Raw genomic sequence first — 18,105 nt, 5'->3', positions numbered from 1 at the left:
CATGGTTCAGTGTCCCAAAGAACAAAGGTGTGTTTTTTTTTCAGGAAACCCTCTCACTGACCACCCATTCCTTTGGCCCTGGTAGTGGGGTAGTTGTCACCTGGGGCATATGGAAAAGGGACCATCAAAGGGCTCTAGGCTTCTAGGAGCTAAACTGCTGTCCACCTGCAGTGACTCTTCCTCATATGAACATAACACGCACACTTCACAAGGCTACCACCCTTATTCTGGCTTTTCACCCACAGCGTCTTCTCATCCTGGGCTCTATGTCCAAGGTTTCTGCATTTTTAAATAAAAACTTCACCCACCTTCATGTTAGGGAGTTCCTCTGGGCCACGTCTGAAAGCTAAGATAGTGCAGGGCCCCTTCCAGCCTAGTTGTCTTCTGATTTTATGCAAACAGGTTTGGGAAGACACTGGCCTCCCCAGCTGGGGTCAGGGTTCTCCCACCCCCTTTGCCATCTAAGGCCCATACCTCCCTTTATATGGAAGCTTTATGTGGAAGGTCCCTAGGAGAGAGAAGGGAATGTTGCCACCAACACTCTCCCTGGGGATAGGAGCATACAGAAGTGGATAAGAGGGCAGTCTACCTACAGTGACTCAGAATGACTTTACTCAGGAAATAAGACCATGAAGCAGGGGGCCGGGAGTGCCCCAAGGCCCAGTTCTTACAGAGCCTAGATAGCTCCTGGAAGAGAAGAGGCTGCCCCTGTGCCAGAAAGGCTGAAGCTGTGAAGTCTTACAGGTGACAGGAAGAGCCTCACCCACCTCCACACTGGAGGTGCAGGCTCGGGGGTCCACTACTGGGTCTTGCAGTCCCCATCACTGCTGTGGGCCATCTTTACTTTCTTCAGCTCCTTCTGCAGCTCCAGCTCGGCCTCCAGGACCTCCTTTGGCTTCTGGTACTATAGATGAAGCCAGGAAGAGGACAATCCAGTCACACACCACCACCTCCATCCACCTCACTCTCCCTTCTCTCTCTCTAAGGCTCCTTCTGATCCCTTTATTCAAAGATGAGGAAACTGAGGACTACAGGGTTGAATGATTTGCTCAAGGCCACATGGCTGGGTAGGAGCAGGCCTTGAACCAGAATCTCAGTCCTGTGATTTTCACCCCTCCCCATCACCCTCTATCCTCTAGCTGTCATTCATAAGATCAGGTTCCTCCCTGAGCCCCCACCCTTGTTCTTCCCAAGCTGAAACAGAGATGCCTGTTCTGTAGCAAGTACATCTCAGGGGCTGGGGCTAGAACTGAGGACTCCTATGGAATGGGAAGTGAGTAGGGAAGAGGGGGCCTCTCCCTGATGCAGTGGCTAAGAAGTCTGGGTGAATCTTACGGAGATGATCAGGGTGCGGTTGGCATAAGCAAAGCTCAGCAAAGAATCATCCAGAGGTAGCTGGTATCTGTCCAGATCAGTAATGGAGAACTTCTTATAGTACCTGTGGGGGACATAAAGGGGCCATGGGGATACCCAACAAGGTGACCCCAACAATTGGGCATCAGACCCTGTACTGCCAAGCCTCTACACAGTTCTCTCACACCTTCCAACAGCCAGACAGGGAGAAGGGAAGCCAGTTGGAACACCAGTATTTTGGAGCTTATGGCCAGTCCAGCAGAAGAGCAGAACTGGTCTTGATTCCTTGACTAGACCAGGGGTTAGACTGACTTATACTTCAGGCTTAGGACTACCAAAGACATAAAGAAGAAACATGGAATATGTGGATAGTTCGAGCCAGCCAGACCTCCTCTGTACCCCAAGAAAATGGGATGTGTGTGCTAACAAGGGACAGAATGAGGACATCTAGAGCTGTCCCCCAAAGCTGGGGCTGACAGTTGCCATTTACATGGGAATTCCACTGAAGACCTCAGCTACCTTTTCCTCTGTTGGGGTCTCTCAAGCCTGATTAGCTAACTCTATTGTAGGCCAGAGAGGGAAGTACATCCACAGCGGAAAGCTCCCTGAGAGGACAAACCATGTGAGTCATCTAGGAAGCTGGATCTCTGGGGCTCTGGACTACTTTGTTGGCCCTGAGGTCTCCTCTGTTTTCACACACCATACACACCACTATCATCTGCTGGTGCCAGTCCAGAGATTAATGATCCCTTTTAGTAAAAAAACAAAGCAAAAAACCCCCAGATAGCACCACTCAGTCCATGTGTGTAACTGGACTTTGTTTTGCAGGAAATTTGACCTCCTTTACCAAAGAGGAAACTCAGGCTCAGAGAGGTGAAATGTCCTGCCTGGTTTCACAGCCAGTTGTCAATGGAGTCAGGATTGAAGTTCCTTGCTCCTAGTCTGGTGCTTATCACACTAGAGCACAAAGAACGGCCTACTCATCTCTAGCAATAGGCCCGTTTGGCATTTTCCTTGGTGGAAGTGTAGCTAGGCTCTGGTCAATGGCTGCCAGACCTGTCACCCAGGCACAGCATCACTGCTGCCTAGGATGTGTGGGTTGGGAAGGGAAATGCTGCAGGCAGGTACAAACAAACTCAAGTGAGGGGCCTGGAGAGGATGGGGCTTTTAATACTTCAGAGGAGCCTGGTCCTTGTGGTGACAGCTACCTCGAGTCCACTTCAAAAGCCCTGATGCCCTGGGGACTCGGAGAGTTGACATCAATGTAGCACTTTTGCCCCACTCTCCCTACCCAAATCCCTTAGTTTAGCAGAGGCTCTTAGGGCCCCTCTCCTCCCAGGTTCCCCACTCCCCGCCAAGGTGCTGGGACCCACGGCAGGAAAAGAATGTTTACTTAAAGGCTGACAGTTCAAAAGGAGTGGGGGCAGGGAGATCCTAATGGCACCACAGGTTTGCTTTATTTTCCAAAGCTCTGCCCCAGGGAAAGGTGATCCATCTGCCTGCAAACTGGAGTGGAATGCCGGCCTCATCCCCTTCCCAGCCAGCCCAGGCTGAGGTCTTTTCCTGGGGCCCTTGGTCTGACCAGCAAAGGTGGCAGACACTGATAATAGGGGAGAGTCAAAGGTTAAACAGCAAAGATTAGATGAACACAAAAGCTCGTTAGGAAGTGTTAACATCTTCCTTGCAAATATACACGAGAAGCAGAACTGGGCGAGAAGCAGTTCAGGCACATGCAGCCCAGCGGAACCCAAGGGGCCGGTGTAAGGCTTTGCCCTGTAGAACAAGGGGACATCCTTTCTGCTGACCTGACTTGTGTGCTGGGGGGACAGGGACACACCTGTGCACCCTCAGAGGGGTACTCTCAAGCCACATTCCCCAGGCTGGGGCAATGGGACTAGAAAAAGAATCCCAGGGCTGGGCCTCATGGCAATGGCAACAACAAGATCAAAGGGAGCTTGAGGTGCATGAGGTGCATGGCTTGCCTCCTTCTTTGTCCTACACCCACCATCTTTCATGAGATTAGGGGAATGGAAGCAGTGGGTCTAGAGACTCAGCTTTGTTTTGAGTCTATTCTAAGAGGTTTAGTTTATTGGTTGAAGTCAAACAATTTTTCTCAGAAGCTCCTGACAGGCAGTGTTCAAAAGGGTAGGGGGCATCTCTCCTCAGGGAGCAGCCCCTTGCCCCCATTCCCTGACCTTGGAGTTTGCCTTGAGAGGAACTGCACTTGACTTTCTCACCAGCACCTGGACTGGAGAGAGACCCACTGTGCTTCTGGAGAAGCCAAAATGCTCAGCCTCAGGCAGCCCTAGGTAGGCAGCAAACATTTCTTAAGCATCAACTGTGTCCCAGGCCTTGAACTGTGAGCCTCGGGACTTAAAAATGAAGAGACAAGGCCACATCCCTGCCTGAGGAGACTATGTTGTATTTCTGTTAAAAGTTAAACTCTTGCCCAGCCGGGCGTGGCTCAGTGGTTGAGCATCGACCTAGGATCCAGGAGATCAGGGTTTGATTCCCCGTCAGGGCATATGCCTGGGTTGCAGGCTGCAGCTGATCAATGACTTTCTCATCATTGATGTTTCTATCTCTCTCTCTTCCTCTCTCTCTTCTTCTGCCTTCCTCTCTCTGAAATCAATAAAGATATCTTAAAAAAAAAAAAACCAATAAATGCATAAATAAGTGGAACAACAAATAGACCTCTCTCTCTCTCAATTCAATAAATAAATAAAAAATTTAAAAAAAAAGTTAAACTCTTATAGCAGGTGGTTTCTGGGCTTTTTGCAGATGCCCAGCACTCCTCCCCCATTTTCATCTCTCTCTGTTCTCAGTCTCGGCCACACAACGAGAGGTGACATTTATTAATGCTTATTCTGTGCCAGGCACTGTTCTATACATTGACTCCTCAAAACAATCCTCTCAGGTTGGTTACTACTTCTATTATCCTCTTTTACAGAAGAGGAAACTGAGGCACAGAAAAGTTAGGTATCTTGCCTAAGTCACAAAACGGGTAAATGAAGAAGCTCTAATAACAAGTGATAATCCCCCAAGTCTACTGACCCCTCCATCTTTCCAGATTCTCACTTCCAAGTAACACGCCACCTGGTCTAAGTTCCCTGCATCTTTCCAAGGATGGGGCAGATATGGGAGGTGGGCTCCCCAGGGATCCAGCCATCCTGCATGTCTCTGTGGCACTCTAACAACATGGTCATCTTGCTTTCTGAATCTCAAGTGTTCACAAGCAAAGGCTCTCAAGCAGGCAGACCATTTAGCTTTTGAGCCTGTTTCTTCCTCAAATAAAGGAGCTGTCCTAGATAAACTTTAAGTCTGCAGGTGCCAGTCCAACAGGCAGGAACAGGCCAACACTCCTCAGTGTGAGCCAAAAGGACAGCTCCTTTTTGGCTATTTCAGAAATGACCTACCACAACCCATCACTCTCGTCCTACTGTATCGCCTTCCCAACTCCCAGGCCTTTCCCAACGCATTCTCCCTTGCAGTGAACTGAGAAAGGGCACAGGTCAGGTCTTCAGAGAGAGACAATGGAGAACAGGTTGGAAGTAGAAACAGAGCCACTGTGGACTATTGCATGGGCCATGCCCCATATACCTTCAGGGGGCACCCTATACAACTGTATGCAGGGTTGGCCAGAGTAGTCAAGAGAAGCCTCCAACCAGTCCAGCCCTTAGAAAATCAGTAGGCAAATCTTCCTTCTTCTTAAACATCAGGGCTCTGGGCAAATTGTTCATCCCTGCCTATAGGAGCCCCTCCTAGAGAGTCACAATACACATTCACATACTAAAGGCTCTCAGAAGTCCTACCAAAAAAAAAACTTGTTTGATCTAGAGTTTCCTAAACTTATTTAAGTGCAGAATCCTTTCTTCTAGCAATGTCTTTTAACACCTCCTACAGTGTTAGTATCACCGATGTCAAATCAGCCAAGCTCCCTTCACATTCCAAATTCCAAAGAACTGCTGAGGACCTGCTTAAGGGTGGCCATTGTGTTGAGCATTTGTATGTATATGATTTCATCAAATTCCCCAATCTGTGAGGTAGGTATGAGTATTCTCCTGTGACGGATGAGGAAACTTTGCCCCAAATACTACAACTAATACGGGGCAAAAGCCAGATTTAAGCCAACATCTTCCCATTCCAGCACCCTGGCTCATTCCACCTACAGCTGCCAGCTTCTAGGCTGAGGTGAAGAACCTTCTTTCTGCACAAACTCTCTTAACAGGAACAGATGGTGCCACACTGGGATCCTGGAAAAGCACTTTCTTCCTTCCCTCACTAATACCTGAGGCCAAGGACATGATACACTGGAATCAACTCCTTCAGGAACAGTAGCCAGCCCAGTTCTTCAGGAACAAGGCAGGTATGGACAAAGGAACCCTGGCTTTTATTAGTAACCACATTCCAGAATATTAGAAAGGGGGCAGGCATGGAACCTCCAGGTGAGTGAAGAAGTAAAATCAGAGAGAAACACCATGGCGCGGTGGAAACTGAGGTGCCTGGAGTTTGAGACCATTACTAACTTCACCTTCGGCAAGTCAGCCCATCATGCTGACTTTACAGATAACTTACATGATCATTAATACATGACACAAGAATAAAAATATGTACCCTGCCCACCTCTGGATGTTGTATTAATCAGAAACCAGATTTTTAAAGTATTCTGAGAAAATTAAACATTGCTCAAAGGAATAGCTATTAAGTTCTGTTAAATTAGTGGTAATAAAGGTATAGGACACATTACTACTCCACATAGAAGTTGAAAATGCCACTAAACTCAGGATTAAGGGTTTAGCAACCCCTCTCGCCTACCTTCCAGCAGAGGGATCTGAGGAAGGCTGGGCTGAGCCAGGCTGGGCCACTGGACCCGATGGTCAGTGTTGGTTCCAAAGTGGGCACTGACAAACTCCTCTCCCCTCCAATCCCTGGCCCTGCCTCATCCCAAGGCACTACTCCAGTCCCACCTGGCCACACCCATCAGTTCAAAAATGTCTCCCCACGGCCTTGAGCCCAGAAGAGCTCCTGGCCAACAGCGCCACCTATGGCTGCATATGAGCAGGAGATGGGACCCAGAGGATCTGCTCTCAGATGAATTTTTTGGTGAGCTAGCTAGCCTCTCTCCTCTCACTCCCTGGTAATCACATTTCTGCCTGATATCTGTATTCGACAGTGACCTCTGGGGGACAAAAGGGAGGCAGCAGCCAGCTCCATAAACTGCTGGGCTGCAGATTCAAGTGCTATCAGAAGCACTTTTGTTCCCAGTTTGGACCCAAGGCCTCTTATACCAGGGAATGCTTGCTGAAGTACAGAGTTTGTTTTCCTAAAGGCAATTTCTCTGTTGTCTGAAATTGCTAAATTCCACTTTAGGCACTGACTCCTGTTAATGATGAGAACAATAACAGGAATAAAGTGCCTTTTGTCTGAGGGCTTCAAAGTGCTTTATAAACGCAAACTCTTATTATTATGACTTTATATTTATAGACAAGGCCCACTGCAGGGGCTACTGGCTGCATGTACAGCAATAATCTGAAATTAATTCATTCATCTCCACCCCTTCCCTGTCCCCTCAACCCTGCCAAAGTGATAGGGTAGGGGTGGGTGGGAAGGGTCATATGAAGTGGGCAGGACCCAGGGCTGCAATGGGGGAACCTGGGAACCATACTGCTTCCGTGTGGGCCTTGTGGACCTGAGGGATATGGGAGGGGAAGCTGGCACCATTCCACCCGAGAAAATGAACAAAGAGCTGGGTCTTCCTTACTGTATGTAAACCAGTAAGGTTAGCTAAACTAAGCTTAGCACCCCAGGAGGCATGTTGGCTGGCTTCACAGCTTGTGGACCAGTAACTCATAAAGCCTTCCATTTCCATTCCCCAAGTCTATGTCATGGGAATTGGCCCTACACTGCAATCCCTCTTGCCCACGGCAAGACTAATTCATTACAGGGCTATTCTTTCTCCTGTGATCAGTCAGAGCTCCGGAAACCGAAATGGGATCAATACATTTCCAACATGGTCAGCCTGGAAACAGCCCTGCCAGGACTGAATCTCCACCTTGGCCGCTTCTTTCCCCTCAACCCCACCTTTTGCCTCCTTCCAGTAGACCACAAAGAGAGGACTGAAGGGAAGTTGAGTACCCCTTTTGAAACATAATGCAAGAGACTTTCAAGAGGCCAAAGCACCTGCCCACTGCCCCTCAGGCCAGGGAGGGATTAGGTTTGATGCTCCTATACCAGCACTTGAAAGTCCTGTAACTGCCACCTCAGATGGGTGTGCCTTCCAGGCCCTAGCTCCCTGGCAGCTCCGACAGTGATATCACCAGGCCAAGTTCACCCTGGACTGGATCTAGCCCATGGGTCCAGAGGTCAAGGTTACAATAACCTTACAACAGAAACACCTAAGATCACAAGTTAATAACCAGGTGATTTCCTCATCTCCTCGTTCATTCAAAAAGCATTTTTTGAGCCCCAGTATATGCTGGTACTGGACCAAACACTTGTTCAAATTTCCCTGCTCTGATGGAGCTGATCACATAATTACAGCTGGTCCTCCAGGGAGGAAACCTTCATCGTTCATCACCTACTAGGGTTTTAGTGAAGCCTTCCTTCCTCCCGCCCTCCCCCAGAGCTGGAGGAGGAGGCTTCTCTGCCCTCCCCTCCCACCCACCCACCCAGGGTAGGGAGCAGTCTGAGTCCTAACCCAGGTCCATCCAACCCTCCTGCTCAAACACAGGTAGGCCATTGTCAACCACACTGCTTACTTTTTGTTGGTTGTTCTGACAACAACACAGCGCTCCTTCTGGTCCACACAGACACTATAGACATCCTTAGGGTAGGGGAGGTTTCGAATCCGCCACTGGAAACACATCTTGGTGTCCTTGCGCATGAAGATGGGCTGTGGAAGGAAAATCCAACTCCAGGAGTGTTCTTGGGGAGGGGTAGGAAGGAATGGCTCTCCCTCCGCAAATCTCTGCCCACGGGCACAATGGGAGACCCTCAGTTCTTCTCAGTTCCCTCTGATGCTTCTATTGCTGTGACATTCCAGGCCTGAAGCCCTTGCCCTGAGATGATAATGCCAAAAACCCTTGGGTATTCATTCCGGCAAACATTTCTAGAGCAGTGTCCAGGTGGGCACACTGGAGATGAAGAAGTGAACAAGACATGGTCCCTTTCCTCAAGAGCCAGGAGCCCACTCCCCACTCAGTGCCCCCTCCCCAAGACACCTGATAAACATACACTGGCATTGCTTTCCTTGATGAGTTCAGGCCCCAGGTTTCCTGCTCCATGGGGTGCTGGCTCTCCCACCTCAATCTGCCACTGGCCCAAGGCTCCCAGGGCACTTTTTACTCGCCACTTTCTTGCTGGGGAGAGAAAGAAGCAATGGGATTATGGGGAAGAAAGGGGCTCTGCTCTTTTCTGCTGAATCATCAACATCACATTAGGTAAGTGGAACAGGATAAAAGTGAGCTACAGGCCCCTTTACACAAACTTTTTGTCCATCTGAGCAGGGACCTCCCAGACTCTGAAATCTTAGTTGAGCATTTCAACATTCGACAGCCTATAAAGCCTGTAGCATGAGTGCCCAGACAAAAGGAACTGGAACATAGCTCTGCAAGAGGCCAAATGGAGATAAGAACCCTCCAGTTGTGGCTCCCAGGGAGGGGAAGATGTGAGGGTTAGGAAAAGGGTAGCTACTGGTAATTGGAAAAATTTGGATCCCAAAATGTGTGAGTTGACATGCATTTTTCCCTCCTCTAAAAATGTGCAAAGGAAAAATAAATTAAGAGGTGAAATCTGATAGGCAGATTTGTCTCATGATTCAGAAAGTCCAAAGTAGAAATTCACTCATTTTAGGTATACCTGGCTTAAAACAACAGCCCACAAAGTTGTGTTTAAACAAAATTTAGGCACACACCATATTTTAAATTCATTATTTATAGAAGATCTAATGTGATTTTTTTGTGAAGTACAACCATCCTTTTATAATGCAAACAACTATCTCTATTTTACCTTGTTTTACAAGCCAGATGTTTGCATAAAGCTTTTTTTTTTTTTTTTCCCAAGAAAGAAACATATATTATGGAAGTTGTAAGCGAAAAAACTAGTTCAATAGACATCTCCTGGAAAGCCCTGCCGGGAACCCCACTCAGCTGTGTCATCGAGCCTGCTGTCATGGGGCAGCCCATCACTGCAGGGGACCCTCTGAAGCTGTAGCCTTCCTTTCCCTTCCTGCTGCACTGGGGTGTGCTCCAGCCTGGGCAGCCCAGGTGCTACTTCAGGCCGGCAGCCTTCCTAAAGCTGCTGTTAGGAGTTCAACAACTCCGAAAGGGCCAGGGATTGTGCTGCAGCTGTTCCAGTCAGCTGCTTTTTCTAGGCTGGGGTGGAGAGCTGTAGTCTGATTCTCTGAATCAGGGGAGCGGTGGGTTTCTTTGAGACCTTTGAGCAGCTGTGCCAAACCCAAACACCCTCACTGCTCTAAGTAAGGCACGCAAGCTGAACACAAAAGTGTGCTGTAAAATTAGAATTTTCCCTTGAATGTGTGCTTTTACAAGGTCTGCTGCATACTGCAGTATGATTTTATTACGTCTTAGGGCAAAAAATTCTCCCTAGAAACACATTTCCAAGTTTATAATGAAAATTAATATGGAAGAGTAAAACTTGGAGATATGCTTTATAGGCAACTTTTTTTCCTCCCACAAATACTTCTACTCTTTTAAGTGAATGGACTGTGACCGGGAGTATATCCAATCTATTCATGTAATACAGCACCTCGCTTAACTGGAAGCCAGTCTTCTGGGGGCCTCTGTCACAGTCACAAACTCAGAAGTGACAAATGCCTCCAAGCAGTGGCTTATTGTGACAAGACCCACGCACCTCACTCTATACTGTAGGAAAGATCACTCCTGGGTTCTCACTCAGACTATGTATATTAAATGCTATTTGTAGAATAGGGCAGGAAATTAATTGTTTTCCCAGGCATATTGGCAACAGCATGAGGGGACAGCTCACATCAGGGGGCAGTGTCAGAACTACAAAGCACATGGGACCATTTAGTGTGAGGGCAAATATGCACCCTTAGACCCTGAAGGGATCGCTATATAATGAAATACAGTCATCACAAATCTTAAATGTGAAGGTTCCCTCAGAAAGCATCTAGTCCAATGCCTGTGGTTTTTAAATGAGAAATTGCATTTCTTCCCTTGCCACCACTCTCCAGGGGACAGAGTAGGAGGAATTATCAAAGCTCACAACTTGTAAAGCCACTGCTAAAATTCAGGTCTCCTAACTCCAAGTCCAAAATTTGAATCATTAATAAAAGGCTAAATTATATTCTATAATTTAGATAATTCAATAACCATGTGTGATATTTAAAAAGATTTCTGTGTTTTTTAAAGTAGCTCTACTTCTCTGTTTATATTTTAGCCTTTAAAGCTTACTTGAAAATATACTTTAATGATGAGCACCTAACTACCTGGGGCTGGGTAAGGGAGCTACTCCTCTACTCATGGGCCTTGTCAAATCATATGTCCTAGAGCTTGATACCAGTGTGGCCAGGACAGGCAATTCTGACTCCAGGATTTTGCACAGAAGCCTTCCCAAGTAGCACACTAAGGAGAAAATCAGCTACTCATTTCTTTACCACTGACCTTAAAAGCCACTCAGGCCCCAGGAACTTAGCACCCTTGGCTGTTTTGCCTCTTTAAAAAATTAAAAATAAATAAATCTTGGCATTAAATTCGTTGTTAGATGCAGAAGAAAGTCTCCCTACTCATTCCCTATAAGATTCAATAAATGATTCTGGTGAAGTCCTTGTTATTTTTTCCCATGGATGTGGGCATAAATGCACACGTGCAAATCCAGACTTTGTCTTTCTTGTCCTATCTTTGTTCCTGAACTCAAGGACAGCTCCTGCGGCAACAAAAGACTGTTTCCACCTGCTGTCACTCTGATTTGATTATATGTTAAACCCAAACTGGTGTGTGCAAGGCAGCTCCCTGGGATGCTGTCATATCTTCCCAGCTGAGCCAGGGCCAGTCCTTGGAAAGGAGACCTTCAATGACCCTGTAAAGAGTCTGATGGGGAATATATGAAGGAAGCAGTGCCTGGGGGCTTTTTCCTAAGTCAGCAGGAAGCAGGCTGATGTCCCAGACTGCTTGCTGAAAAGAGGCCCCATCTTTCAGGTGGGCTGCAAAGTGGAGGTCCTAAAGGCCTCTTTCCCCAAAGCTCCAAGCCCTGGCCCATTTCCAATGTGGATAATTACATTCTCCCTTCCTAAATACTCCCTGCAGCTTAAAATGGATGCAGGATTCTTCTTTTCTGCCCTAAAACACTGCAACATTGCTATGTGGCTATTAAACAGCTGCCACGTCCCATCCCTGAGGAGGCTGAAGGGAATCGAGTGGGTCATTTATAAAGCTGGTGAAGTGCTTGGGGATGAAAGTGCTCAATATCCTCCAAATGCAGCCTGGGGTGGATAGGCTGGCGGTCAAATACCAAAGCAGATTAGGCTGGTAATCCGAATGTAATCGCTGGGGGATGGCCTGCCCTTCAGCCTCTGGCCCCCTGGACATGCTGTGTTCTTCTGGGGCTGGTTTGATGTTCCGATCATTGTTATGGGGCCCTTCAGTTTTTTCCTCTATGAATACATACAGCATTCATTGTGGGGGGTAGGAATGAATAGCATTGACAGGGTAGAAAAAAATATGACACTACTATGCTTATTAATACTGACAGGAATAACTCTGTCCTAGGCAGATGCTCTATGGGCAAGTCTTCCTCTAAATTATTTTCTGGGTTTTCCTAACAGAAAACCAGTTTCGCCAATTATCAAATTTATATAATTAGCTTAAAAATGGAAACTATTCCCATTTATGGCCACAAAAACCCTGTCTATATTTTACTTCATAGAATGCACAAGTAAAAGTCAGCTCAGGCCCTGGGAGTATTTATATTTAAAAGTTAATAGTGAACAGTATTTTGCAAGGGCAGCTGCTAGGGTTGGGGGTGAGGGTGGTTAGAAATGGGTAAGAAAAGGATTAGCTACTCAAAGGCCCGGTGGTTCTCTCTGCCCATCTCTGCTCCCACCAGCCCCTACTTGGGTCATTCTGAGGAGAGCAAAATTTAGTATGAAGAAAAGAAAGCAGGATTAAATATTCTCAACTCCCAACAGTATGTTGTTGTGGATTAAAGCATGGACTCTTAATCAGACCTGGTTTAAATCCTAGCTCAGAAGCTAACCAACTACATGATTCTCAACAAGGTTCTTAACCCCCCACCTCCTTTTTTAAAATGGGGACAACAGTACCTATTTCAGCAGGCTGTAATGGGATGATTACATGAGATAATTCACACAAAGCACTTAGCATGGGGCCTATGCTAATGGAGGTTCTCCTATGAACCTCCATTTCTGCTTTTAAGAAAAAGGAATTTAGAGGCCACTGTCTACTCCCTCCTTCCAAGAGACGAGACGGGTTAATGTGGGATGCTACAAACGAAGGAACCTGGACTTTTTTTCATTTTAATTTCATGTCCAAGCACAACTAAGAGGCTGGGTTTTGTTTGTTTGTTTGTTTGTTTGTTTGTTTGTTTTTATAGCCACAGCAGCTATAGTTGTTTGATTTGCTCTGTGTGAAGAGAGGTGAGGCTAGGGGCTGGGGGAGAGGAGCTGCAACTAGTCTCTGTTCTAGTGATGGTGGTGGTTAGCCCACGTGACCTCTGCTTTCATAAGCTCGCCCCTGTTAGGCATTCCAAGGCTGTCACCCCCTGGGAGTGCTATAAATTACAATGCATTGTGAGGATATTACTACTGTATTGGTTTCCACCAAATCAGTGTCATATGCTAAACACATCAAGATTTTTAATAGCGCCAGACTAAACCAATTGGGACTAGAGCCCAAGCAGCTCATAATAAGGAGGGATCAACACTTCACTCTGTGACTGAACATGCGCAGGACACATATTTTAAGACTGGAGACTAAGAGAATGCAAACCAGTGTAATCTGTGTTGTCGGTTCTGGACATTTATGAGCTGTCAGAAAAAGGGAAAAAGAAATTCCCTCACCAATACTACCTGTCGATCAGACCCAGGAAGAAATTAAAGTCAAGAATAATGACAAGAAAATAACCCAGTCCATGATTCCATCATTGGTCTTAGCAGTTCAGGTAGAACTTAATAAAGAGGCTAACTCCCATTGCTGACAGCCTCAGGCCCTGGGTCAAAGAACCAGCCGCCTAGCTCTGGGAAGTCAGTTAATGCTGATGTGCAGACCTGGGAACAGAGAACGGACAAATCAAATAATTCTCAGAAATCTGAGCGGGAGCCCCTATTCATGAGCCTATTCTTAAAGGAAAAGAGCTGCAGGAACACAAATGACAATGCTACAAAATTACCATTTCTATCCCCTACTCCCTTTGATTCAGACATTCTCCAAAAAAAGGGTCAGATTTAATAGTGCTGCCTCTGCCTGGCTGGAGTGACTCCGTTGGTTGGGCATCCTCCCATGCACTGAGGGGTTGCCCGTTGATTCCCGGTTAGGGCAGGCACCTGGGTTGATATGGAGGGCAACCAATCGATACTTCTCTCTTCTGCACTGTTTCTCTGCATCAGTGTTTCTCTCTCTCTCTCTCAGCATGTCCTCATTGAAAGACACACACACAAAAAATAGTGCTGCCTCTGACTTGCCTCTGATACTTGCTTGTTCCTTGCGTGGCTTCAAAAAGTAAGCAAATGAAAGCTACAGTGAAAGCCTGCTCTTACCACTGTTCAGCCTTCAAGGCTCACTTCCAATTCCATCTTCCCTGTAAATTTTTTTCCCAGTGGATTCTCTACATCCCTATTCCCACCTTAGAAAAATTACTCACTCTCTGATTTGTTTGGGGGTTGAATGAGATTTACTGGTCAAGTGAGCTCCCACTCTGCCTCTGGCATCCAGCCCTGACCTTAGATTATTCTCAGGAACAAGCTTGCTCCTCTGGCTTCCACATTTGGTGCGGGGCTCCTCCCTCGAGCATCAGGCTAGGAGTGTGCTTAGGTCATCCCAAGTGTTCCTAAGGGCCCGCTGGGAGCCCCTATTACTTACCAAGTAGTTCATTCGTCTTCTCATCATATTCTTCGGCCATTTCCTTCCCATCTGGGAACAAATAGTGCACCTTCCTTCTCCCTACGCAGAAAGCAGAGTGCCTTACCCCCAAGCCTCCTCTTGCCTTGTACCTTGCAGATCGAGGGGTCTACCTGAGAAACACCAACAGCCTTGGACATATTGAGGAACCCTCCCAGAGCCTCCTTGCCTACCATCGCCCACGATTACTTTAAGACATGTCCTGGGAAGCTCCTCCTTTCTGCAGCTTTCTTTCAACATATCTTTGCTCTGCTCTTTCCTCTACTAGCAATAATAGCTCCATAGGTCTTCCCATCTGTTGAACTCCTCACCCTTCAAAACCCAGCTCAAATATCACTTCCACTGGGAAGTCTTCCTAAATTATCACCCCCCGGCCACCTTGGCAAAATTTGCTTCCTTGTTTGTGCCTCTCTAATGCTTTATTCATATCCATAGTGGAGCATTTACCACATAGTATCACACTTTTAAAAGTATCTATCTCTCTAGGAATGATATCATATTTCTCTTTCTCTCCCCAGTTTCTAAAACCAAGCCTATATTCTCAGGATATTAAACAGAGTTTCCCAGCTAAGTACTCCCTCTAACCATGCCATCATTCTGCCTTCTTCTGCACACCTCTAAGGCCATTCCTATCACATAGCCACACAATGTTTGTCCCCATGTCTTTTCTTCATAGCATTTCCCTTGGTTATGATTTTATATCTGTGTGACTGATTACTGCCTCTTTTACTAGATAAGAGGGGTTTTATCTCCCCTGCCTATGGTTTCCCTAATAACAAACATAGTGCCTGGCATATATTAGAAGCTCAACTAAATATTGACTGAAAGAATGGATGAACATTGATTCATCTTTCATTGAAAGAATGAAAGCACCCAAAGGAATATTCTAGCCCATCTCTTCTGTCAATGTAGAGTAATCATAAGTATTTTCGTAAAGGTGGCTATGCCATTTCCCCTATTTTTTTATTTTTAAATATATCTTTATTGATTTCAGAGAGAGGAAAAGAGAGGGAGAGAGAGAGATAGAAACATCAATGATGAGAGAGTCATTGATCAAGCCCACAACCCAAGCATGTGCCCTGACCGGGAATTGAACCCCGATCGCCTGGATCCTAGGTCAACGCTCAACCGCTGAGCCACGCCCGGCCGAGCCGTTTCTCCTATTTTTACAGATAGTTAAGTAGATATAGGTAGGGTCCTCAGTGAGAGTAATAACAGAGGATTAATGCCCACTAGGCAGGTCCAGCATACATTTGATGAATAAGAACCCCAAGGCCCTTACCCAAAGGGATAAGGGTGCCACTAGCCAAAATTTGTAATTGTATCCAATCTACTAAGCCTTTTTCCTGTCCAATTCACTCCTCTGGGACACTGTTCTCTAGAGTTGTTCCTAATATATTCTGGGGAAATTCACCTCCCCAAATTTGCATGTCTTTCAGCAGGCCCCTAGGCCACACCATCCTTAATCATTTGGATGGTTCAAAGAGATGGAAGGTGTTTTCCTGTCAAAAATGGGGTATAAGCTGAGGGTATCTGGCCTGGAATCCAGTCCTGAGTCCAGGGAGGATGCAATGCTTACTATTGGCCAGGTACTTTACACATTTTATTGCATTTAATTTCCACAATAATCCCATGTGTCTCCATTTCACAAATGAGGAAAATTAAGGCTTAAAGATTATACAACTTGTCCAAGGTCATAAAGCTGACATGTTGGGCCTGGGCTTAAACTCACTTGAGGCCTAAATCCATGCTCTAATAACCATACCAGGATACTTTGTATGGCTCTAAATATTCCTAAGGTTGACACCGTTCCAAGGGTTTACTGGTTATGTTTCTAGTGAGTTACCCATTTAGGTCTTAGCCTATTTACTTGGGTATTCATCTTTTTCTTACTAATCTAATTGAGCTTTGTCTATATTAACCATGTGTCATATATATGAGCCATGTGTCATATATGTTGTATTCTGTTTCAATTGCCTTTTAACTTTTAAAGTGAGTTTTTCCCAAACAAGTGTTTATTTTTATATAGTAAACTATTTTTTCCTTTGTGGTTACTACCCAGAAGTTGTACTTAGAATATTCTCTTTTACCCAAAGATTATATAATATTTATACTTTATTCTAATATATATTTGTTATATAGGTATGTACATATGTACATAGATACAAAAATTTTTAAGTATATTAGTATGATATTTTGTTTAAAATATATGTGAGTGTGTACGCATAGAAAAAATATAGTGTATGTATGAAAATGTAAATTATGATTATCTCTGGATGGTAGGATTATGGGTGACTTTTTAATTTATTTTTTATTTTTCCACAATGAACATAAATTATTCCTGAAAAAATGTAAAGTGTGTCGGGTTCTCAATATCAATAGCAGTGGTTCTTGGTGGGAAGGAGGTAACATCCCCCACGTACCCACACACACCAAGAGGGTAAATCTACAGGACAGGTCTGACAACGGGTATCCATATATTTAATATTGGTTTGTTTGTTGTTGTTGTTGTTGTCTTTTTCTATCTGCTCTAGTACACAGCTTGGCACATAGTAAAGCCTCCCTAAATGCTGTGTTTATGAATGAGCAAATGAGCAACTTATTTTAATTTCCATGCTTCCTTGATTGGCCTCTGCTTGTGGATGTGAGTCTCCAGTTGGTATCCTAAAAGCTACAGGAATTCAGACCTAATTCATTCTGGCTGCCAAGTGGGTCCAGGAAGGGACCTTGAAGTGGTGGTGGTGGTGGTGGTGGTGGGGAGGTGTTACACTGGCCAATCCTAGAGTGAAAGTCAGGATTCCATACCCCTGTGCCCATCTCTTCCAGGCACAGCCCCAGGCCCTTGCACGGTCTCCCCTAAAGACCCAGGGAACATTTAGAGGTTCACTTACAAACAATATTACAGCTGGGAAGGAACTCAGAGACAGCAGGGAGCCCATCTAGCTCATTTTACAGATGAGGAAAGTGAAGTCCAAACAAGTACACAGAACAGTGGGGAGCCCGGTGATTTAAATAGCAGAGTCATAACTAGAACCCAGGTCTCCCTCTCTTCCAAAACACCAGGCTGCCCTTCAGCAATAGAACCCCAAGACTGAAGTCACGGGGTCCCAGGTCAAGATGCAGCTGTACCACTGACTGGCTGGGGGATCTGGGATACTCTAAAACCTTCTTGGATCAGTCTCCTCTTCTGTAAAATGGAGCGGAAAATTAACAGCCTTTCCGGACAGCGGTGTGGAACAAATGCCATCATGAATGTAAAAGGAATTACGTGTTATTTATTAGTAACAGAACTCCGAGCGGAGCGAGATGGTATATAGGACACTAGGGGATGTATGGAGATGCGTGTTCCAGTTACGTCATCTCTTTGGGCCTCAGTTTCCTCATCTACAAAAGCAGGACCTGGCTTGGGTGGCGGCCGCGACCCTTCCAGCTCTGCGGGCCCGGGCCCTGAGGCCCTCCCCGGAGGGGCCAGCGCAGAGGCCGGACCCTGCGGAAAGAACGAGGGAGCTCACGGGGGGTCTCGAGTTACCGTCCTGCAGCAGTGCTGTCTTCTCGGCCGCCCGCAGACTCTCCAACCAGCCTGTCACCGCCATCTTCCCTCCGCCTAGCCACGCGCCGACCGCTACCATGACGACCG

At 46.2% G+C, this 18,105-nt stretch overlaps 1 protein-coding gene across 1 annotated transcript; it reads right to left on the bottom strand.

Annotated features, from left to right (window-relative positions):
- Window positions 1–586: 586 nt before the first annotated feature.
- DPCD (deleted in primary ciliary dyskinesia homolog (mouse)) lies at window positions 587–18,061 on the bottom strand. The gene is made up of 6 exons (XM_016220081.2): window positions 17,998–18,061; window positions 14,430–14,510; window positions 8,587–8,711; window positions 8,112–8,245; window positions 1,336–1,438; window positions 587–904 (listed from the first exon to the last, which is right to left on the bottom strand). Exons 1-6 carry the CDS (start codon window positions 18,059–18,061, stop codon window positions 800–802), a joined length of 612 nt encoding a protein of 203 aa, XP_016075567.2. The 3' UTR covers window positions 587–799.
- Between the last annotated feature and the right edge of the window lie 44 nt (window positions 18,062–18,105).

This window comes from Miniopterus natalensis, chromosome 14 (assembly GCF_054644295.1).
Source record: "Miniopterus natalensis isolate mMinNat1 chromosome 14, mMinNat1.hap1, whole genome shotgun sequence".
In the NCBI taxonomy this organism is placed as follows: Eukaryota; Metazoa; Chordata; class Mammalia; order Chiroptera; family Miniopteridae; genus Miniopterus; species Miniopterus natalensis.
This window is presented reverse-complemented; position numbering and strand designations above follow the sequence as displayed.